Source organism: Callionymus lyra, chromosome 2 (assembly GCF_982586985.1).
Source record: "Callionymus lyra chromosome 2, fCalLyr1.hap1.1, whole genome shotgun sequence".
NCBI lineage: Eukaryota > Metazoa > Chordata > Actinopteri > Syngnathiformes > Callionymidae > Callionymus > Callionymus lyra.
In genome coordinates, this window is record NC_141819.1 from 36,821,436 (window position 1) to 36,846,580 (window position 25,145).

At 37.4% G+C, this 25,145-nt stretch overlaps 1 protein-coding gene across 1 annotated transcript in view; it reads left to right on the plus strand.

Moving 5' to 3' along the window:
• sgip1a (SH3GL interacting endocytic adaptor 1a) overlaps positions 1-25,145 on the plus strand; it is a 61,180-nt gene that overhangs the window by 11,238 nt on the left and 24,797 nt on the right. The window contains exons 4-5 of the mRNA XM_087784949.1: positions 736-780; positions 23,909-23,972. Coding sequence (XP_087641075.1) covers positions 736-780; positions 23,909-23,972 — 109 coding nt within the window. The remainder of the gene's footprint in view (positions 1-735; positions 781-23,908; positions 23,973-25,145) is intronic.

Genomic DNA, 25,145 nt, shown 5'->3' on the forward strand with positions numbered 1-25,145 from the left:
GATCAATCTTGGGAATCACGGCAGCAGAAATAGACGACAGGGGGAAGGAGGGAGGAGACATGAAGGGAGGGAGGAGGAGCTAAAGCGAGCAGCTGATACAGAGTGTGTGTGTGTTCGTGTGTGTGTGTTGTGGACAAGCGTGTGGATGTGAGGATAAGGATGTTTCTCTGAGAGCGAGTCCATCTCGGTGGAGCAGCAGCCGAGGCGCCGCACTCTCCCAGGTACTGTGCCACTGTTTGTGTTGTTGTGTGCAGCCATGTCAGGAGCCTCGGCCTGCAGGCCATGTGACTGCACACAGGCCGGCACCGATTGGCCGAGGCATGCCGTGACGCGAGCGAACATGCCTCCACCCCCTTCTAAACACACATGCACACACACCAGTCCTCCCTCCCTCCCTTTCTGCCTCTCTATCTCTCTCCCGCTCAGCCTTTATTTATTTATTTCCTCCTCCAGCATCCTCCAGTTAGAGCTGCAGTCACAGCAGCAGCAGCAGCAGCATCCATGGACTATATTCCTTCAGTGCGAGCCGCCAGCTAGGCCACAACCCCTCCCCTCCTCCTGTGTTTGGATCTCTCTATCTCACCCTCTCTTCTGACCGCTTGACAGGCGACGTCTGGGGAGGGCGTCACAGCTAGCCAGGGCGTTAGCCGCACACGGCTACTACTCATCAATCCTACTGTTAACACCGAGCTAACGGCGGCTTCCTCTCTTCTCCCCCCACATCTTTGATTCCAGGCTCCTTGGAGATAGAGGAATGCAAATCTGCAACCATGATGGAAGGTAAGACATGTTTCTCTGCTGTGATGCAGGATTATCTGCCCTTGAATGATGGGGAAAATGTCACCGGCTATTGCCACTGTCACTGCATCTTTCTGGGGGAGGACTCGGACCTTTGGACGTCTCGTTTAATGGCGAGGCTTGTTGAAGTGTGTGTTGAAGAGTGTGTATGACGCACCCCCCCCACCCCCTTTTTCCCACTTCCATGGTAAAGGATTATTCCGAGTTATTGTGCGGCAGGGCTTATGTGCCCAGCTGGCTCACTCGTGTAAAATCTCTTTGTATGCTTAAACATGAGCGACACACACATCACTGCACTTGCAGGATTTGTTGTCCATGACATGTCTGCATGGGTGTGTGGCCCGCTGCCTGTCAATCACCTGTCAATAATCTGGCAACAAGGATTCTTTTTTTTTTCCACCTGAGTCATAGTGGAGAAGTTGATGATGAGAGATGTTTACGTCGTTCAAAATCTTGAGAGGCCACACATTTTTGGATCTGATCTGATGTCTCCTACAGTCGTCTGGGTGAGGTGGGTTGATCCACTTGTGGGTGGTAACTCCAGCCTTCTCTACCACATTCACATTTTCCCAGATTAAATATCTCAAGATTAGAACCTCTTGATTTGAGTTGTTTCCTGTATTCCACTCCGTCATCTTCATTGTAGTTGGTTGACTTGCAATCATAGAAAAAAGAATTTATGACCACAAACTACTGCATTATAGATAGAAACAAATTTACATTTGTCAAAAAACAACAACAAAAAAACGCAACAAAACCTTATAAAAAAGATCGGACGTCGAAAGAAAGGGACCCCAACATATATGGATTGTTTATATCAAAAAAGAAAAAAAAATGTTTTAAAAGTTGCATCCCACAAAATAATGTAGTAATAAACAAAAGTCAACATAAAAAAGAAAGGTTAAACACAGAACAAAAAACATTTGCGAAAGGGAAAACAATAAGTTTAAATTATTCAATTCAATGAATGATTATTTAAAAAACTGATAACTGAAAGAAAAAATTAATTGCCACACAATAACTACCAAAAAAGGGAACTAATTAAGGAATTAAATTGCCAAATAAGTCAAGTATCGGTTGAAAATAACTCGGAAAGTAATTTTACTGCAGAAAATATAATTTGAGCATTTTTTAAGTTATTAAAGAAAGTTCATTTTGGAATTCTAAGTAAACGGTGAAAATGTAAGTTAAAGGTGAAAGAATGTTGACGACAGATGGAAGAAATGTCAAAAATGAAATGCTTTTTAACAATACTTTAGAATCCCTAGTACATAGACTGGTGCTTTAATTCAAGCCCATGATACACACTCGGAGCTGATGTGAGTCATGTGTAGGTTTGTGTTGTCGTAGCATCTCAAGAGTTTCTTAAATCAACTTCTCTCGCTCATTCCCTCAGTAGGCACTTTCAGTATGTTTTAGAAATACTGTGGGAGGTTTTCTCGCACCTTACTTTCTGTCACCAATGCATGGAATGAATGCAATTGATTGCATGAATGTGTTTGTCCATCAAAATGTTCAAAATGGGTTTGGATTGTGTCCAGCCAGAGAATTATTTGACCTCCCATGGTGTTAATGCAACATTGACTGAGTTGGTTCACAGGGGATCAAAAGAAAATGTTTTTTTTAATGGCACAGACTCGGTGGGCCACTGTTTTTCTATGATCACATTGAAAATCATATGTACTGTGTAACGAGATTTTAAGTAGATTGAACCCCTAATAAGTTCTACTATTGTAACAGTAGAGTTGGAAAAATAAATTCTGAGGACTAATGGAATTAACTTCAGAGGTGTGTATTGAACAGAATCTGGCGATACGTATCACGATACAGAGGCAACAATGTACTATATTGCAATACTATAGATCGATAGATACACTTTATTATTTTACTAATGACTGTTAAGTCACTCTCAGCCTGTGTTAAAATAAAACAAATTATGTTGATCACTTCTGTTGTTGTTACCATAGCAACCCTGTCCACACCCCCCCCGGCTGATACTTTGAAGTTAGGTTTCATATCAAGTTCAAGCACATGATGTTTCTTGGCTATGTCTGTTCAAATATATTTGAAGAAGAACAAGCTATCAAAGCCGTGAATACTGATACTCAAACAGCACCTGGACGTCATTTAAATTTAATCTGTAAGTGAAAGATGGAGACGCTTTATTGATTATATTTAAATTTCTTAATTTATCAAACTTTTTGATATTTCCTATAACCTTATTAAAAGTAAATGACAGTGTAAAAACAAATGTGTTTGTGGTATCCCTTGTGTTGTCTCTGGGTCAAGGTGATCGACCTCCCTGTCTTCCATAAATGCATATGCAGAGGTGGAGGTCGTTCATCTTGACCCAGAGACGACACAAGGGATACCACAAACACATTTGTTATCTCAGGGTCAAGGTGACCTGGATGCCCGAAACTAAAAGGGATAAAGCTTCTTATAAACTTTCCTTTAAAATAATGTATTTTGTTAAAAAAAAATGTAATCTATTGAAGAATAATCCTGTGGATTATTTAGAATGAGCATAACAGCACCGGCTCTCGTGTTCATAATCCCGTCATGGAGCTGAAGGATGACTCGTACATTTCTATCTACCCTCTGTAACTCCACTTCAAGTCCAAGCCTCGGAGATTTACTTGCTCACGGCACCCCCCCCCCCCCCACTCTACTCCTGTGTTGCCCCGTCATGAACTGGATCTGTCCAGGACCGGCTCGTTGGGTAACCGTTGGGATGGCGCAGACGAACAAAAAAAAAAAACGCCGTCTGCCAACAGCTCCACGGCCTTTCTCCGTGGCTAGCTCTGGCTTAGCATGCTCGGTGTGAGGGCAGGATTACTGTCAGGTGTTAAAATAGAAAGCTAATCCGAGTTAGCGCTACTTTTTAAAGCATCATACCTTCAACGTGTCGGGCCAAGAGATGCTCGCCCGCTTAATTTAGTCACCGCGGTTTATTTTAAACAGCCGTTGCAGTTTAAGGGGGGTTTTAATATGTATGAGACTATTCTTCATTTTCACCTGACGACTACTTTATGTTAGTATATATATATATATATATATACACACCAGTACCAAAAAATCATGTGTAACAATATGATTGCATGTTACCCTTCATGCCAACATCTTTACTTTGGTGGTCAGTTGACTGTCAATATTCCTCCAAATGTTCAAGGGAAAAAATTAGTGAGTGTATTTCATAATTTGGGAAAAGGTTTAGACGGCAATTTTTCTCTACACATTGCGTCACAGGTGGTATGGTTGTAAGAGCATAACTTGTCGCTTGTACGATTCACATATCCTATTAAAAGTGTAATTCACTTCTGAAATGGTAAATAAAGTATTTACAAATACATCTAATTAAATAAATGACATATTCTTTGGTTTAAAATATATATATAAACCGGAGAAAGAGCCTGTTGCATGTTTGTGTTGCTTCTGTGTCTCCTCGTGGGGTCACGCCTTAATCTCAGGTGCTCACGTATAGGAATCAGACTCGGGAGGTGGCTGAGCACTCGGATAAACCCTGGAATACTCCAGAACAGATCGCTGAGGACGACTGATTTGTTCACTAATCTCTCGTTCAACAGTTCACCTACTGTCCATCGTGCAGAACATCCATCGGATCATTGATGGCGGGACGGCTTTAAGGCCCCGTTAATTCCAACGTGTCTCACCAAAGAGTCTCCGGTGATCTGTGAGATGTGGTGTTAGAGGTTTGGCACTTCATCACTTGCTCCACTGCTTCGCGGCTCGTTGCTCCTGTGATCACATTTGCTCTGGATATCGTCCTGTACTTAATAGTTAGTCCTGCTGTCATTAGAGCTCCTTCAGTAGGAGACGCTTTGACTTTCAGTTTGTTCAACCCAGTGCACGGTTGGGTACAATGTGTTGCTGATGAGTCGGGAAGAACTCGCAGAATTTTAAAAGTGGGTCCTTATCAAACTTTTTTTTAATTTAAATTTTGTAGTTTTATTATGGGTTATTTAATTTTTTTTATTATTCAATCCTTTCTATAGTGATAGGTTGCGTTTGTTTTAATTGAATACTTTTATTTAATAATTTGTAAATTGAAATGTTGAATTTGTTTTTTATTTTAAATAATTAAATAAAGAAATCAAAATCTATAAAAAAAAAAAAATTGACATGGTATGATATTTAAATTTTTATTAAAAAATAAAAAAATAAACAATAAGAAAAAAAAAAGAATAATAAGAAATATATATATGTATATATTTCCTTTTAAATTCAATATAAACATGTTGGTTAAAGGGACCGGATCGCATCACTTGTTTGTATAGATGATCCATCAGACTCAGAACATGGAGTGAAGGATCTGTGAGATGATGTCAGTGTTGTGCCTTCACTCATGTTTGGTCCTAAGGGTAGGTGTACTCTTCTGGGGGGTGAGCAATGTGGTAAAAAAAAAAAGTGATGACTCATCAGACAAGATCCAGGGGTCCTGGTGTTTTCTGGTTATTTATTGGAGAAGGCTTCATAGTTAAGTATAGGTGTTTATGAAAAATATTGATACACATAAAAATTGCACTTTTTTCACAATACCATATTGATGTTTAACAGCACTGTATTCTTTTTTTTAAGAACAATTAAAATGCAAATGTTCACTTGATTTCACTTGTATGTCTTCTCTTGCGAAATACAAATATATATCCTCCTTGGTTTTTTTCAATTATTTAAAATAAACCTAATATACAGTTGTTCCTACAGTATCTTAATATCATGCATTGTATCATGTACTGTGATATGTAGCATATCCCAATATTCTCGCCAGTACACTTCCCTAGTTGTGTATACTATTAATGCTAACTGAGCATAGTTTTAGCAGTTTTTTGTGAAATATTTTGTTGTTGTGTCCTTGTCAGTTATTTTGGAACAAACGTTTTGAAACTGGAAAGGCATGTCCATCATTAATAAGCACAAATTAGCCTCACCAGTCCGTCTGTGTGACGTTGAATATCCGTGGGCTTGTTGGCACGAGCCAAGAGCTGGCTTGTCATGAACGTACCAATTATATTTTATGCAAAGTAAAAAGTCTGAATGTAGGCATTTATTTTTTGGCATTGAGCGTCCGAAAGCATTTCTCCATCGTGTTGGCAAATCTTAGCCATATGGCGCGCTCTGGGCAAAACCCCACTGGGAAGTCTGGTCTGTTTTGCCACTGAATTGTACATTTGTTCTCATGGTTTTCTGTAGCCGAACATTGGAGTTTTCAAATCATTGAATGCTCTAAGAAGTCATTTATATTTGTGTATTTTATCTCTAGTTGACATGAAGTTGTGATGTGTATATTGACCTGTCTTACAGATGATTTCTTGCTGTTATGAGACTTGATAATTCATTTTAAAACCAGCGTGCAACAGCGCCATCTGTCACGTCACTGCTGACTGAAGTCTCTTGAGCTACAACTTTAAGCCAATTACAACTTTAATTAACGTGGAGTTACAGGGTCAGCATTATGCCACGTCCATTAGTCCCCCATTGTTGAAGCACCACATGCGTCTTCAGATAAAAAAAACTGACTCATGTTTTCTATGAGAGCAGCTCTTGGTACCTTTTGTTATTACTACATTTTTAGTTCAAAGGAAAGCATAGCTGCTTAATTAAACAAGACTAAAGACGTTTCAGTTTATGAACATATCAAGTGAGAAAATGGTGTGTGTGTGTGTGTGTGTGTGTGTGTGTGTGTGTGTGTGTGTGTGTGTGTGTGTGTGTGTGTGTGTGTGTGTGTGTGTGTGTGTGTGTGTGTGTGTGTGTGTGTGTGTGTGTGTGTGTGTGTGTGTGTGTGTGTGTGTGTGTGTGTGTGTGTGTGTGTGTGTGTGTGTGTGTGTGTGTGTGTGTGTGTGTGTGTGTGTGTGATATATGGTTCTAAAGAGTTTTTAGTTGACAAGACCTAAAATTCAAAAGCATTACGTAAAGATTTTTGAAAAATTGTGTGAAAAATGGTAATAACTGTAATAATAGAGGAAATAATCATTTTATTTTTCTATAGATACTCTTGAAAACTTGAAATTGAATATATATATTATTATATTTAAATTCATCACATACACATTCAGGATGTTCATTTTTTTTTTACTTTAGTTTGTTCATATATACTGTAAAGTATATGAAATGAAATGCTGATGAGCTTCTTCATTGAAAAGTTCAAGTTGTGTTTCTTAGTAAGGGATAGTTGTTTTCTGGTAATTCAGTTTTAAATGGAGATTAAATACAAGAAATACTGGTCAACACAGTTTCTGAATAAGTTTAACAGTAGTTTAGACAGTTGAGTCTGTCAAAGAATAATTTCTTGCCGATTGGATTTCCTGTTAAAAATAAGCTTCTTAATGTTGTGTCTTATTCCTGCAGGTTTTGCTTTGACTTTGAGATTATAAAAGAAAAGCAAAAACATTGTACTTGATTAAGAAGATAAGATGTAAGATGCAGATGCAACTTACCTGATGTTTGACATACTTGAGTTGATTCTACTTGACACCAGAATTGTTTTCTGCCTCTGACGTCTGAAACAATCTTGATGGTGTTTGCAGCATCAGTGTCGTCCAGTTTGGACAAACCATTTAGATGATACCCTTTAAAGTTATGTATTGTTTTTACCTTTTGTTATTATAGATCAGCTCTTCCACTGTGGGTTTGGTTCACTTAATTCATTCGACAATCCAGAATTAAATGTCCTCCAGAGAAGTGAAAGCTACTAACACATATTTTCTGCGGGATCCGAACATCCTATTCATTTATCTGTTCATTCAGGGCCTTAACAGCCTCTCAGCAGCACTCTCCAGCACTATCTTGTTCCCTCGCACAGACACACCCAGTCACTAACTATCCCTTTTGTCATCTGCAGCCAAACAAGCAGAGGTATTTTCACTCTTCCTGTTGTTTTAGCCCCTTCAAGTGATGTATCCAGTCAGCTTCAGTGACTGTGAAACCAAGAGCTTCATGGCTTGTTGCATGTGTTCCAGCTGGTGTCCCAACTGAGTTGTATTCTTGAGCATTGTTTCGAACATAAAGTAGAAGAATGTATGGAATCCTGCTCGACAGTCCAATGTGAAGTTTGCCACGACATGCTCCTACAAGTCAGCATATTGAATGAAACCCTGGTGCAGACTGAATACACAGCTGTGGATATATCATGAAGTCATGCAGGTGTTTTGTCACTATTTGTATGTTGCTGCTATTAAAACATTTGTTGTTTTGGAGCATGTGTCTGGAAAGACAATAAGCAGTAGAGTTTTGCATCTAATTCTTTGGAGTATACCTCTATCCAGGGCTTCTTCTTCAATATATATTCTATTAATCTAATCCATCTAATCTTGTGAGTCTTACAGATGAATACATATGAAAAATGAGCCGTCATTACATTAAATAGGTTCTATTCCTTATACATTCTGAAGCTAAACTGGGCTTAAGATAATTTTACGTAATACTGTGATGACATATGTGTAGCCTACTATTACAGCACATGTTTGTTGAATTATGTGGGTGTTGCTGGAGTCACCCACAAGTGTGTTGAGACACGCCCTGAGAGAATTATTGCTTGATTCACAGATTTACAAGTGAATAGAAGATATGTTTTGGTGCTATACACACAATATTTCTGAGTTAAAAAACGTATTCTTGTGTGTTAATAAATTGTTAGGAAACTGACTTAACGCTTTTACTTAAACAAAGAGTAGAAATCAGATCTGGTTGAAAGTCACAGGTATTACTTCTGCAAGTGAGGAACAAGAACACAGAGTTTACTTGAATTCTTTCTGAAGCACAGAGCTGTTAGGTCCCTGTTTTATCTTCAACACACATTCACAATCCGTTAATTATGTTACTCCAAAGGTTTACTCTTGCTCAAGTTCGGGTTTAGAAATCCATTCCTTTATTGATCGGTCCCTGGCAGGTAGTCATCTGAACACCCACATTATTTTTCTACTCAAGCACTGATAACAAATACAATGTGTGAGAGAAAAATATGTGCTTAGGTGGTTTAGGATTTTCCCGTCCAAATTCCTTTTTTGTTTGGTTTGTGCCAGTGTGTGTCTCCAGAGGGATTAATAAAGTGTATTTATCTATCTATAAACTTTACTTGACGGGTTTGCAGTTTAGATATATGTGGACGCACCTTTGACGTTTTAGACATTTTCTCGCCGCTTTTATTTCAGATGCGGTGTGTGTGTGGTTCATTGCTTTATGGATTTGACCTCTCCGACCTGTTCTTTTCCGACCTTCAGCATGGAAACGTCTCCATCTTTATGTGTTTGACATTGTGCTAACATGAGTAGCACATCTGAAGCACGAGGCCGAGCGAGGGGGGAGTCATGCAAACAGATGTCAGCTTCAATCAGCCGACCCAAAGCAGCACAGTGGCGGAGAGACGCCGGCTCAGGAAGGGATTATGAGTGTTTGGAGATGAACTGATGCAGGAAGGATGGCACTGCTGGGATGGAGAGAGAGAGAGGGAGGGAGACGAGGGTCAGGCCAATTTAATTTATGACTGATTCCTTCAGGATGTGAATTTAGAAGTTATAAATATATATAGAAACATTGTTACTGTCAACTGCTGGATTTTTAACATTCTGCTGTTTACATGGATACAAGTATATATTTGATGGAAGAGCTAATGAGATATACCAGGGGTGAAGCACAAAACCAGCTTCCACCTTCGACTCGAAGCATTATCCGGGAACGTCTAGCTCAAGGTGGTCAATCAAATTGAAGTTGGCAGTTGAGCCAGACAAGAGACAGACTGGAAGAAGATAAACAGGCTTTTAACATAATGGGATTTTATTTCTCAGGCAACAAGAAACAGAATTTTGGGTAAAATGGGTATCCAAAAGTGTAAATATTTCACAGCATTATAAATATGAACCTCAAAAATGTAAACATTTTTATTTATGTGAAAATGTGATATAAATATACTTTATAGGAAAATATGTTGCTGGTTTGTTCAGGTTGATTATTTCCCTTATAATTGCAATTAGTAACGTAAATAATTGTTATTATGAATTAAATATGGTAAATCTTTTGATGAATTTGTACCTATTTGAGAATTCCCAGTATAAGAATCCCCCTATGTGTCCCCTTCGCAATTAGCGAAAACAGGCTGGCATTCTGGAAATTTAATTTAGTAATCAATACTTATGTCTTAAATGTCATCAGAATAAGGCATATTTGATGTATATTAGAAGGAAAAAAAAAAATCAATGTCAATAAAATAACATGTGCAAAGTAATTTATCTTGGCAGAAGAGGAACACAATATATGTTGGTTCCCTTTTTATTTAAAATTAAGTTAAAAAATCGTAATGAAAGGTTTGAAATTAAGAACGGCAACGCTGTAACTAAGAGGCTAAGGGAAAGATTTCTACCTCATCAATTAATTATTTTTTCCTCTGCACATAAAGTAAAGGAATGTACTTTGCCCATTTTCTAGATCAGGGGTCGGCAACCCGCGGCTCCGGAGCTGCATGTGGCTCCTTCAGCCTTCTGATGTGGCTCATTGAGTATTGGTATGAATGTGGACATTTATTTAAAATGTTATGAAATGTTTTTTCCAATGATGCCTGAAAAACGTTCAGCTCTATCCTTCAGTTTACCTTTTATTTAACAAAAACTGTTAGTTTAAGACGTAACTTTGCTGATATAAGAACAACATTAGTTCTTTACGATCATCAGAACTCGGACTGTTAAAGGAACAGTAACCCAACAACGATAGTTATAGTATTTTAGTATTTTGTTCAAAAATGTTATTTTTAGAATTTGAAAAGACATAAAAAATAGCGAGACCTGGTGAACTATAATTTCTTTCAGCCTACATAGAAAATATTTTATATTTTAAGCAAGTAGGTTAGATACAAACATGTACATTTTGTACATTATCATAAATTAGGTTAAGTTTGATAGCAAATCATTTCATTTTTAATGTACTATTTAGTTTATTGCATTGTTGAAATTATAATTATTATAACAATGATACAACTGTTATAATGTTTATTAATGTATATATAACCCTTCAGAGTCAAATAGTGCTTTACATAAGAAAAGAGAAAAACAAACATGAGTCCGTTCATCAGGGCAAACTCAAGTTAATATACAGTGCAAAACATTGTTAGGATAATAATCAATGCTTAAAGGCATAGTTCACCCAATATTCAAATTATACATAGTTTCTACTCGGTCTCATGTCGACTAAGGTTTGGGAATATTTTCAGACTAATCTGTTCCTTTTTAGAGTTATAGGCAGAAATGTTTAATTACATTTTATTGTAGCGACTGGAAATCAGTTGTTGTCATCTTCATCTTCGTCTGAAAACACACTTAAAATATCATATAAAAAAAAATCTAAATACCTCCATACTGCTCGTCTGTGACAACCATCTAGTATTGAAGCCTCAACATGAAGGATTTAGGCTGATGGCACAAACTTATTTAGGTTTTTTGGGGAACTATTCCTCAAATTTGATGAATTTCATGTCTCGAAGTGTTGTGTACTGGAAGACCACTTTCCACCAATTTGGATATGCTCATTTGTATGTAAAGTGTATTTGTATTTGCTCAGTTTGACACCAGAAAATCCTCAATTGTGGGTTTTGTTGATGTTTTCCCTTGCACCTTGAAAAAAATCAAGAAGAAAAAAACAGAGTGGCACTTTTAAAAGCAATTTTGTGTGTTATTACACAGCGGCTTTCTTTCAAAAAAAAGAGTGTCCTTCGTTTTATTTCTATGTTGGCGAAGCACCAAAGTAGTAAACAATGATGCTGTAAATGAATACTGCGGTCGAACTGGTGCAAAGCTAACAGTTCATGTGAAGGCAAGCAGGTCTCAGGACCGTATTTAACCCTCTAATGTGTCTTGATCAACTTTGTTCACCGTCGTGCTTGTGTGTAATTTACCAAAAAGGATACAGCAACATACAGTATTTGTTATGGACCATTTCACTATCGTGTTGTCATCTTAAAGCATCATAATTATGTAGCATGAGTGGCTGTGCACATAAAAGCTTCTCCTGGCGTGACTTCCCTTCCTCGTGTCATTGCCCCAGCAACTATCTGATGGATGACTCACGGCAGATAGGATTTCGTTAGCAGAATAGAGGTGCCATTGATTTTTTTTGGGTGTATCAGCAGCGAGGGAGACGATGAAGGAGGGAGCGGAGGAGGAGGAGATGGCAGAGTTGGAGGAGATAGAAAAGTGCAGACCAGTGAAACTAAAGCAGTGAGCACAAAGCATGTGTCATGTTTGAGACATTGTCAGGTCCTGCAAAAACTTTGATCAGATGAAGAGATTTAGCATTTAGCTTGAGCTAGTATATCTTATATTGATGATGAAGGAAATGCTATCTTTCCTCATCACTTCACCGTATATGTTCCCGTCATTGTATAAACAAAGCAGGGGAGGAGCAAAGACCATTATTTCTTCATAATGGACTCTGAAGATTGAAATCTGGCAAGATTAGTAACAAGAGGTTACTAGAAAAGAGAACTTTATAAATTAATAACTTCAAAGCATTGTCATGATGAGGAACTTATCTCTTCATCTTGGAGAGGAAGACTTCAACATACGAAATATATCACTCACAAAAGGATTTGACATTGGTTGCCCTTTACCTTGGTTTCTTTTGAGGAACTTGCATTTCTTTCTTCAGATGTACTTAAAATAAAGCAAAAAGTGTTTCGCTGGTCACAAGATAGAGATAACAATTGCTAACAGAAAATAAGATTTGTTTTGTTTCATTTCTACTAAGGTATTTAAAGACACAATACAATATGTTGTGATACAGTAGTAACAAGGATATATTTGTAGTATTGTCGAGTACTTGACTCTGGTGTTACAGAATTTACAGACCACATGACTCTTGATGAAGTCGTAACTGTTTTCAATTGTTTTAAAACCAAAGTATTTCCAAACATCAGCTTTGGGCAAGTGTATCCTCTTGTCCTCAGTCATTGGCGGGATTTGGCAGAGAATCTTGTGCAAAATGATTTACAGCATTTGTGTTCAATCATCCGGAGAGATGATTGAACACGCTTGTTTCTGCATGAAAGCATCCGCCGTTCGTTCTTCAGGACGCAATCGCAGCATTTGTCGCAGTTTTAGTTTCAAGCCAATCTGATAGAGAAAAACCAGGATGATGCATAACATGTAGTCACTAAAAATAATGACTTTTCTTCTCTATTTTGTGTAACACTTAAGCTTGTGACGATTAGACAAAAATACCGAAGATGAGCTACTGTACATGCATGTTAACGACACAAGTGTGTTTTTGCTCATTCATCTTGTCGTGTGATTCATTTTTTACAACCTCAGGTTCAAGTCTTTCTTGAGTAGTGTTTTCATTACATACAATTATAGGGTGTCAGGTTGACACAAGTGTATATATATGGTGTTTCCACAGAGTGTTCCCAGGTCTTGTGGTTCTTCCCGGTTTCCTCATCATTTCACCAGCTCGATGCTTTCCTCAGCTCTTGAATTAGTGGCTCTGTGTCCTTCCTGGACTAGTCATTGCAATATTCTGTTGTCAGTTGGAATATGATGAGTGAAGTAAAAATATTCTCACACTTCTTTGCTACCTTACAAGAAGGTTTTTTTTTTTTTTTTTCTGAGGTGAGGAGGCCAACGTTGGACTTTTTCAAGTCAAAAGTAACAAAGAAACTAGTTAAAGTTTATGAAGTTGGACCACTACAATGAACGAGACACAAACTTAAAAGACTAAAAATAAGCCACAGAACCAAACAGCAAGGCCTATATTTAGTTGATAAGTTAAGAGAGGAAGATGTTTAACTTGATCTTTGGCTTTGAATGAAAATGATTGTTTCAGTGCTCATTTTGTTATATAGAGATAGTAATAGGTTGAATTTCTGCTAGGTTTTTGACGGGAAAAATGAGGTTTTTTTCAAGTTAGTAGAAAGTTCCTATGTATTCAAGTTGTAGGTACATATAATTAGATACTTAAAACTCACTTTAACTCTTAATATTCAGCTACATATAATTTTCTTTCACCAAAAAGCGACTCTTTAACATACATTACATAATTCATATTAAGAGATATAACATTGCTATTTAAAAACAAAAGTTGTGTGTGTACAAATTAAAAATATATTTTCTACATGACAACTTTTAATATAATATGAATTTAATTTTAACATTATGAATAATTCTCTATTACATGATGTCCAATTCTGTAGACTTTTTTCACGAGAGTCACATAAAATATAATTATAAAACTATTATGATCTTTTTCTGACTGAAGTACTTACAATGCAGCATTTATCTTCGTCATTGTCATCCTCATTTTCCTTTTCTCCATTTTTATAATCATCTTTTTAGACAAGCAAAAAGTAATTTCCTGCTCCTAGATGACCAGACTTTTTATGGGTGACATGATTTATGTCCATGATTTGTCCGACTTGATCTGTTCTAAAACAAACGCAACTTAGTAGTGTGATGTTTGAGGCCATTTAACACCAAATTAAGTTGAAAAATATCTAATCATCATTTAATTGCAACTTCCCTCGACCTTAATTTTAAATAATTTATCATTTTGTTCAAGTGAATGTGAAGAATAAAGATGTTTTATTTATGAAAAGACAACCGCTCTATATTGTGTGTGCGAGCTAGCTTTAATATTTTCATATTCATTTAAACTGATTAGAAACTAAGGCAAAGATTTAGAGAATAAAGAAAATGACATAGAGCTTCACTTGTTATAATAAGCGCTTCCCCAGAGCAAAGATCTTCTGGTGGGAGTCTTTCGTTTGTCGATACGTAAAACAACAGTGACTATTTTTGGGTTCAGAAATCAAAGTACATAAGCCAGCGTGTAAATATACAAGTTTGGCCCAAAGGAAAAACAGTCTATTTCCTGTCAAGCTTTCATAGTTTAAAAAACTCCCAACTTGAAAAAAAGGATCATGAATTTGTCAGATGCCTCCTGGTAAAGATAACGCTTTTACTGTAGTGCATTTGTACTTTTGATCCCTGTATATTTACTTTTCAGAGATGGCTGATGCTAACAAAACAATTTTTCCATGATCATCGGATTAGCTTCTCTAAACATTACATTTCATAATCGCTAAACATGTTTTTCCTCTACAATTGAAGACGAGATACTAGGATCCAAGTGGAATGTCCTGTTTGCACAAGTGTGTGTTGGCCTTTTGTGTAGAAAGCTATTCTTTAAGAAACTTAAAATACAGCGGAGGAGTCTGCTGTATTGTTTGTATCGCTGTTTAAACTGGGAGAAACTGTGTTTTAGGAATTCAAACATCATAGAGAAGAGCTTTACCTCCCAAGCAGTTTGTCCTTCCAAGACACATTACACATTGTAAATCACAATTGTGTACAATTGAAGTATAAAAAGATGGCGGTTAAGAAATATTTTTCTGAAGTCCCATGTAGTAAGGAATGAGCTGAGCCAAAAGGCAGAGCTCCATATTTACCGACTGACTGCGCTAACCTTTGGGCAGTGACTGAAAGAACAAGGTTGTTGAAACAGGCGGCTAAATGGAGCAAGGGTATCAAAATGATTAAAAACAAGGGGCCAAATAATTTAAGCACTCTTGGTCGAATAAATGTTATATTTACCAAACTAACCAGTAGATGTGCTGTATAGGCTTAAAGTTGTCGCCAGTTGAGGTACCTGGGCATTTTCCAGCATGTCTTTCTAGACTTTTTTTATTTTTATTTCTTTATTTGAACAGGGACAGCGCACAATAAAACATTAACCCTGAATGAACAAGGAGAGATGCATTGCACCAGGTTCTAGCAAATCGCTGGGCAGGTAGATGGTAGATAAAATTCTCTCAATTTTCTCAATGTCTAGTGCAGGGGTCACCACCCTTTTGGCAATTGAGGGTTACACTGAGGGTTCTGTGTGACCTGAAGAGCTACCGATAGTCTGGTACACACTTCTGAGGATATGTGAATGAGATGTAGAAGTTTTTCAATCTAATGTTCTTTATTTTTTTTATTTCAATGCTAAAAATCAATGTTTTTCTGCCCTTTATTATTTTTCTGCTTATTAGGGTTGATAAACAAAGTCTATCTAATCTAATGTAAATGATATTCCTCAAACACTAATCACATTATTGATTCTGCAATAATTTCCAATGGGGCAACAAGAAAGGAATAACTAAATAAGATGGTTATTGTATGAAAAATGTTTTTTTTAACAGGCCCATGGTGGGCTACTCCTTCGGTGTCTGTGGGCACCACGTTGTAGTGTATGTCCAGGGATGGGTAATGACTGGGAAACATCTCTGTTTACAACTGTTGGAAGAGATTCCAAGGGTTCCATGACCTGGTGTCAAATAAGCATAAAAACATTGATATTAGCATTAACATTTTAAAAATAATGGACGTTAACTTGGAAAATCTCTACGTCTTGCCCACAAATTCTCCACTCCCTCGCTTTTAAATATCTCAATCCAAGGTTTGAGTCACAGAGTGATACAAATATAATCCCTTAATTGGAGTTTATTCCATCATCGCTATGACGACCTGAGGCATATGAATCTGTGTGACACGTTCAATTTGATCTCATGTCTATTGAATGTTTCGAGGTTGATTGATTGATGTTTATAACTCAAATTATTACTAAAGACAATTAGATTATTGAATCCGACGCAGTTCTATTTACAGTGATGATAAGATGAGGGAGTTCAAGGTTCAAGGTTACTGTGTGTCCCATTTTGTCACAACAAAAAATCCCTGATACGACTGGAGAGGAATTTAATTGGGTCTCTAATGATGAACGGTTTAATCAGGAAGTAGGTTGATTTTAATGGAAGTATCCGCACTTATCGAGCCCAAATCAGAAGCTCTGCATATCTGGGATGGTGTCGTGAAAGCAGTATTTTCCTTTATTGTCTCATTTACCTTTTTCTATCATTTACGATTTGACTTGATGACCAGTTGTGATTCAGGTCACAGTTGGACGCATTAACGGTTGCAGCATATCTTTTGTTCATGCCCTCTCAGGCCGCTGTCATGCTGCTATATAGTTTCCAGCTCTGACCTACTTTCTTTGGTGTAGCATGACGTCACGCGATGAAACTTCTTTTTTTTTTTTTTCTTCCTGTGAGCGGGCACAGCATCTGCTAGCAGAGAGACACCCCTCGACGTCCATCCTCCTGCTCGCATACTCTTACTAAACGTGATGCAGCCGGGCCTAAATTTAGCCTGCACAGGAACAAAAGCAAACTGACACCAGGTCTTTGTCTTTTTCTCTGCCACTCTGGAATCAACCAGTCTTACGTGGTGGAAACGAGCACGGAGCAGGTGATGGCTGTCAGTGGCAACATCTGGAGGTTCTCATGATTCTTTTCCGGTCTTCCCTCAGGCAGCATTGATGGAAAAATGTTGACCTACATCCCTGCAGAGGAAAACCTTTATGTCCTTGTCTTGTCTGGAAAATGTCCCCAATGTTTTGTTATCACAGTCACCGGATGGTTGGTTCAGAATGAGATAGGATTGATGTCAATGTTGATATGGTGAGCTTTAAATATGCTATCGGTTGCGATAACCATTTGACTTCCAATAAAAGTAAAACTAATAATTAAATGTACCGAGGCTCCAAGAATAGAAGAAAGAATGTAGGAATATAAATAGCATTTATAAAGCATACTTTATATAATCAAATGCAAAAGTGCTTGTAGGGATGTGCTTCTCAAAATTAATATTAATATACTGTATATAATTTAAACTTATATTATCAATGTACAGTGAAGTGGATTAGCAGTCTCCAATAGATACTATCCAGTATCTATTACTTACTACTAGCCTCAAAAGCTGCTGGTGTATCATTTCTATTTCACTCATTGTGGCCATTTCACCGGTTCTGTTGTGACTTTGGTAAGGTCAAAATTACGAGTAACTAGTGCCCGGAGGTTTAATTGCAACACACAAATTAATAAACGTTAAATATTTGAAATACTGAATAATTGTCTTTTGTACACACACTATTGAAATGTAAACCTTAAAATACATTTGTATTAAAATAAAATGTTGTTTCAACGTTTTTTTGGAAATATATCTTATAGAAATGTTTGGATTGATACCCAGCACCAACTAAGGGCCAGATTAAATCTGTCTATCTGTGTTGTCACATAAGAATAATTTAGCCCCGTCTCCTAATCCTGGAGACAAAAGTACTAAAGTCATGGAGAAATTCGTCCTTCTCTTCCTCGCTCGGCTCCGAGTACGATGAGTCACTGCCACAAATGAGCTTTCTAAATCAATGTTTGCAATATGTTTTTCACATCTGTCCTCATGTTCGCTCGTCCCCGTCAGCTCACCTGCCTCGTGCCTCACCTGCCTGTGCGGCTTTTTCCAACAGCTTCTGCCTGATTCACTCATTACGCATCTGGTCGTCGGTGCGTCTTCTCACCTACATGCCCAGGTGACTCAGAGCCTCCGACACTCTGACGCACACTTTTCATCTCATCTCAACAAACTAACAGAATTGACGAAATTACCAAATAACTCCTAATAATGGCTTCAATATTAAAAGTATATCAGAACCATTCGTTTGAAACGGTGCTCAAAATGGCCCCCATGCGAAACAAAATCAATATTTCTAAAAGTCTGCAAATACACTTTTTCTATTTATATTTCCTTTTTTCAAATTGAGATGTATTTTTTTATGAAAGAGAAAAGCACCAATATATCCTGGTAATATCTGTTGGTCATTCTTTCCTTTTATTTTTAACTATGCAGTGATGTTCCTAATCCAGAATAGATGCATCTTCCATGTCCAGCATACAGAAATAGTTTTTAATCTGCAATCTGCAAGATTAATACTCTTTTTATTTTTGGCGTCGCCCAGTGTCAAAACACAGGCTAATATTTTGCCACCGACCGAGATGTAGATTTGTTTCCAAAGTTATATAAGGCTCTAGTTATTTCAGTTTCTTGTTTTTGTAGCTGGTAACTTACAAAAGTGTTCACATGGCCCACTGCTCTACAGCAGTTTGGAGCTGCTGCTCTACTCATAGTCTCCAAATGTTTTCGTATCGGTTAAAATTGTACATTTTATGGTAAACTGTCCAACAATTATGTTTTCCTTGGCATTTTTTAATAACCATCAAACCGTGTTTGATAACCGCACTCAAAGTGACTTCCTATTGCCTGAGGAGGGGCCAGTGTTTGTGTTGTCTTTGCTATTTGTATTTTGCCCTTAATCAATATAAGTTTATGTTCAAAACCAACTTGACACAACCAGCTTTATGAAATATCCAAAACTTAATTGAATTTTCTAACAGTAGAATGATTCTCTTCGTGGTCATAATATTCACTCATGGAGACGTTGTCCAACTGTGTATAATAATCCAAGCAATTTTACTGTGACTGCTTTTGTTAGAAAGACAAACACAGATTCCAATTGTGAGCTGTTTATTTGCAGCAATCTCACTCTGACTTTGCTGCCTCGTGAACAACACCTCGTGATTTTTTGGGGGAGTCATGACTTTGCTAGAAGCTCTTACCAAACATTTCTACTCAGTGCTTCACTCACTATGCAGAGCAGTACTGCTCCCTCATTCAGGCTTCAAGGGTCCGGCCCGGTGGTCCAGCGCTGCAGCTGGCTGAGCAGTGTGTGAATGCGAGTGTTGAAGTATCCCTTTCTGTCGCCCTTGTGCAGCTGCTTCTAAACAGTTCTTCACCCTCCAGTACGCCCGCATTTAAGGCTCCACCGAGCCCGTGAACATTTTCAGCTATAGTGTGAGTTGATGTCGCTGCAGGATGTAACGACTTGTGAAAGCCCACAGGAAATCACATAGTCAGGGCAGGGCAGACATTCCACGCTCATAGTTCATTACACAAGTTTCTGTGGTCACTCTGTATGTCACTCCAGCTGACGCCATTCAAGGAAATGACACAACTTGCTCCCTGAAATAATCACCTTTTCACTTCCCGATCAACGACATCGGCATATATTAATTATAGTAATTAAGTGTTTTAACTTTAATAATTTGGCGTCCTGTCCAGGGTGTCCCCTGCCTCTCGCCCTATGATTCTGGGATAGGCTCCAGTCTCCCCGCGACCCCTAAAGCGGTTGTCAATGAATGAATGAATTAATGAATTAAAAATATAATTCAATAATTTGTGTTGAAATTTACTGAGGAACTTCAAATATAGTGGAAATGAAGGTATATTTTTTTTACACTTAGAGTTTTTCATTCTTATTATAGTAATACTAAAATAATATTTTTAAATTTGCTGGCTTTTAAATTCAACTGAAAGTCTGATTCAAGTATCTCTGTAGTAGCTACTGTTGGTATAGTCTTGACAATTAATTAAAAAATGTATTCATTTTGAAAAATTCAATCTTTTAAAATTCAATTATTCCAAAAATTACAAAGTCAACCAATTATATTTAAGACAAATAAAATGCATTTAAACGACGTTTCAAAAAGGTTTATTTTTCAACATCCAAGTGTTAAATTCAACAATTTAACATCCCGATGGTACTTATATGCTTGATGGAGTCTACTGACTCCTTTAAGAAACATCTTAAGACGTTTCTATTTGTTCAGGCTTTTCTTTGATTTTCTGGAACTCCTGTTGTGTTATCAGTTTTATCTTGACCTTTAAAGTATATACTTTATTGAATATTGTTTTGATTGTTTAAGCGCTTTGTGACCCTGGTCTGGAAAAGCGATATACAAATAAAAATTACTTACTTACTTACTTACATTCCTGTTGATTTTTGTTTGATCATTTGTTTTTAATCATCTTTCAAAGTAAATAGATATAGCACAGATGCTAACAAGCTAAGCTCAGGAACAATTCAGCACGTGGAGGTAGCATCATCAGATCCATTTAAAAATAGTAGTCTCATGAAAAAAACATTATTTTAAGCACACAATCACGCTGCTGTGTCAACTGTTGTGTGGTCGTACCTTCTCTTCCACAATCACATTAGTGCTCCACAGAGAGATGCTGCTAATCACGTTAGCACTTGTGCTAGCATCCTCCAGAGCGGAAGCAATTTTGTCATTTATCCGTGCTGTGCGCCCTGCTATTTTCCTCTGCTAATGAACCCCTGCCAGATGTGCCCATGGGTCTCATGTTCAAGTCCCCAAATCAGTGTCAAATCTTGCTGCGTTTATACTGTATGTGTCATTGATGTGTCTTTGAACTGGTTCTGTGATGAAGATCTTGCACTTCTCTACTGTCTCGCTCAGAGTTTTTTAAGACAATCTATAACTTTATTAAGTCAAAAGTTGAACCAACAAAAATGGCATATTTTGCCACATCTGCTGCAAAACAAAAACGCTTTTCGTGCAAGATGTGTACAGGGTTAGTGTCATATTTAAAACTGCTGCTGTTGAATGTATCCTCTTGTCCTCTGTCATCACTTAGATCTTGCGGGATTTCATTGTTGAAAGATGTGATCACTGCCATCTAGTGGCTGCATGTGTAATTGCAACTCAAAAATGAATGCGTGTTAATTTAAAAATATTAAATGCATTGTTTTATACTTTAAGGATAAATGGATTTAAAATCCCCCAAAAATCCCAACCTTTTTTTAATGGAAAAAACAGTGCTTTTGAAGTAGTAACATATAGAAATCCCAATATTAAAGTTTATAGGTATTTTCTCACACCTTGTTGATGTCTTCTACACGCATTACCTTTGAGATCGACTGGTAGATGATCGATGTATTGAGCACCCCTCAATCTAAAATTAAATGGGTAATATATAATTCTAATTTCCATTGTATTAGTTGAAGTCCCATCACAAGTGAGTTGTGTGTTCAGTGGTTCTGTAAATGACAAGACGTTGTTTATTTAGGAGGATCATTTCCTCCACCAAGGAGTGGCAGAAGTCATGAGTGCGGAAGTTATACAATCGTTTTCCCAAGTAAATTATGTTTTGTCCTCTTGTTTTTCTGCCGTTTATTTCCAAATCTTAAGTCATGTCAGTTAAGTGCAGTGTTGCATCTTACGTCAGATTGTTTCTCTGTCGTTTCTTCATCTGCCTCAGTGACGTTTGTCTTATTCATGAATGAAGTCACTAGGATTGAATTTGAGCACAAGCTGCAGATCAAGAAGAGGCTTGTGATACCTTGTGTGTGTGTGTGTGTGTGTGTGTGTGTGTGTGTGTGTGTGTGTGTGTGTGTGTGTGTGTGTGTGTGTGTGTGTGTGTGTGTGTGTGTGTGTGTGTGTGTGTGTGTGTGTGTGTGTGTGTGTGTGTGTGTGTGTGTGTGTGTGTGTGTGTGTGTGTGTGGATCAGTGGGAGGTAGCATCAGGTTCCTGCTCTGCTCCTCCGGTCCAGTTTTCGGGGGGTGTTCTTGTGAGGAGTTCACTGCCTCTGAGGGACGGGCAAGAATGAGAGGAGAGGAATTATCAGAGCAGAAATGGAGGGAGACAACTGGGCTTTCATTGTTGGTAAGACCCGGAGCTGATCGTAATTTCATTTGTGAATGAAGAAATTGAAGTGAAATAAAATTGTGACGATTAATATAAATGGCATGGTTTGTTGATAGATTACTTGTGTTCATTTGTTAGTTGGAACCTGTAACCTTTTGTGCAGGACATTCTTTATTTTTTAAACTATGTTTTTGTTGACAGTGTTTCCTGTTTTGACTTCCCTTTAATGTGAAAGCTGAACATAAAGTCAGCGGTAAGCGTGCCACTGTAAAATGAACTTAACTAATGCAACAGAGAGAACTATATTTACTGGTGGGATATAATGAATGATCCACATTCAATGTTGATCGAGTAGTTGAATGGGGTTTCCGTTTAAAACATGTATATATTAGTTATTATAATGTTATTATAGTGCATAGGTGAATCCTGCTCCAGTGTCTGTTCATTCCACTTAATGCCATCATTCAACACAAATAAAGTTTTCCAAGGTTCCTTAAAGTCTTAAAAGGCATTCAATTCAAGAATCTAAAAAAAATAAGGACTTAATTTGCATTAAAATGAACTACATCGAAATTTCACACAGTCTAGATAAGTATGTATTGATGTTAATTGACATGGTTACATTTGTTTACATTTTTTGAATTATTTAAAATATTTGGAAACACAACACCCAACTATCAACTAACAAAACGTTGAAGCTGTTGCAGTTGGGACTCGCAGTCGGACGTTGTTGTTTTACTTCAGTGTGTTTGATGCAACAACCTCAGACAGAGTTTCCTTTGGCAACATGGGTGTAAATTCAATGAGAATTGTCTGTTTGCCAACATTTTCATTCATGACTGAAAGTTTTGTGGCTTTAAAAATTGATGTGGATGTGTTTTGTTTTTTTTATTGTCAAGTTGATCTGTAATTGAATTTCAAATGCTATTAAAAAGTATTTATTTTTTCTTTTCTAAAGCTGCATCAAGCCTGTTCATAAAAACATGGACAAAACATAACAATATAAGATAAAGGTACTTCATCTCAAACTAGTTTTTAAAATTTCCGTTCACTTTATTTTAACATGCAAGGTCTGCTGGAGAAGGTCCAAAACCTCTTCCATGGGGATCTGAACTGATGCAGTTGAGTGAAGCAAAAATATCCAAATATCAATAGTCCTGAATAAATATGCGCGTCGGTGCATTTAAATAATTGTAGAGCTTTATCATTGATCTTGTTGCAAACCATCATGAGTTATGGAGAAGTTCATCACTATCTTTGTTACTGATATTTTCTGTTGGTCCGTGGTTTTCCCTTTTTCTTGAGATGAGGTTTCTGTAGACGAAGCTTTACTGATTTGTTTTCTGGTGAAGGTTTTAAAGCACCTTGAGATTGAAGAAGACAAATGGATTGAAGCATCTTTAGGATGTATCCTCTGTTGCCCAGCATGGAAGGTTTTATTTTCACTTCTTTGTCCCTACATTGATTTTCCGTGTTGGATTGCCATGTCGAACACTTTTCCTTGAGCTTTTCAAGGCTCCTGATGCACCAACAACGGCCGCGAGGCGTTTATAACTCTAAAAGGGTATTTGGCCTCACACAAAAACGGCCGTCAGTCACTCAATAATGCATTAATGCATCAGCTCTAATCTGTTGTGCAATAGATGTGCGGCTTCAGAAGCAGAATGCCCTCTAACACCCACTCTGTTCTAAGTCTTTGAATGTAGTCACTAACATTTGTTCTTCTCTCATCAGGACTGAAAAAACGTACCAGGAAGGCCTTCGGGATACGCAAGAAAGAGAAGGACAATGACTCCACGTAAGTTCTGTGGACTTTTTGTGTTCACCTGTCTGTCTTTAGATTCCCGTCGAAACCAACAAGTCTGAGTCATTATAGAAAATGTGTTATTGCTGAAAGATGTGTACATTCATTCCAGGATTGTATTAAGTAAGAGCAATTACGATATTAACAGTTAAGTCCAGATTTAAACAAGAATGTTTGTCAACTTCCTCCAGTTGTTTTCCTGTATAGATATGTTGATTATCGATAAAGGACTCTCTACAAACCCAAATAATATTAGTTAAATAGATCTTTATTTAAACAGTCTTTACTCTTAAAGCAGCTCTTGGTAGTTTTGGATACCTTAATATTTTTGTACTAAAATAACTTGTAATGACACATCAACTTAAAACTAGTTGAATGACTCGTATACCGTGACTTGAGGTGTTTTGTGTGATTTTTATTTTCACTGTAAAAGTTCTTGGGGATGGTGTGAACATGCGACATATTGCGCTGGTTGTGGGGGGGAGAGGGGCGGATTACGGTACAAAAACAAAGTTAAAGTTATGTTATATACAAAGCTGTCATCATATTTCATTACCTCATCAGTATCATCCTTCATTCAGACAATGGAAGTCTGGAAACAGAAAATTTTTCCAACTGTTACAAATACCGTATATGGCAACTTTTGCGACGTTTAGCAGGTGCTCATGGGAAATGTGGTCTCTCGTCGGGCTAAACACTGGGGTCGCTCGACTTAAAATCGCATTGATCTTCTTGAAAGTCTTATAACATACTCTAGAACTATGAGTACAATATTGAGTCTGAATTCAAACATTTCAATAGTCGTCAAGTCAGCAGACTGTTTGAAATGTGTTACCATTTGACCTACAAATGTTGCACATTTGTAATTTAATAGGTCACTTGGAATTGGTTTTCAATGATGTCCCATAAGGCCATTAAATTGATAGTTCAGCTAGAATAAGAATTTAACCATTAGTCGGAGGGTGAGTAGAAGGTGAGTGGAGATTATGTTCAGAGTAATCTGTTCCTTTTCTAGTGTTATGGACAAAAATGTATGTTCATTTTAATGTAGCAACTGGCGCCAACTTCCATCAAAAAGACGCTTAAAAAAACCTCCACATACCTTGTAGGTTATGTCCGTCTTGTATTGAAGCCTGAACAAGAAGAATTGTTCTAAAAAAAAAAGTG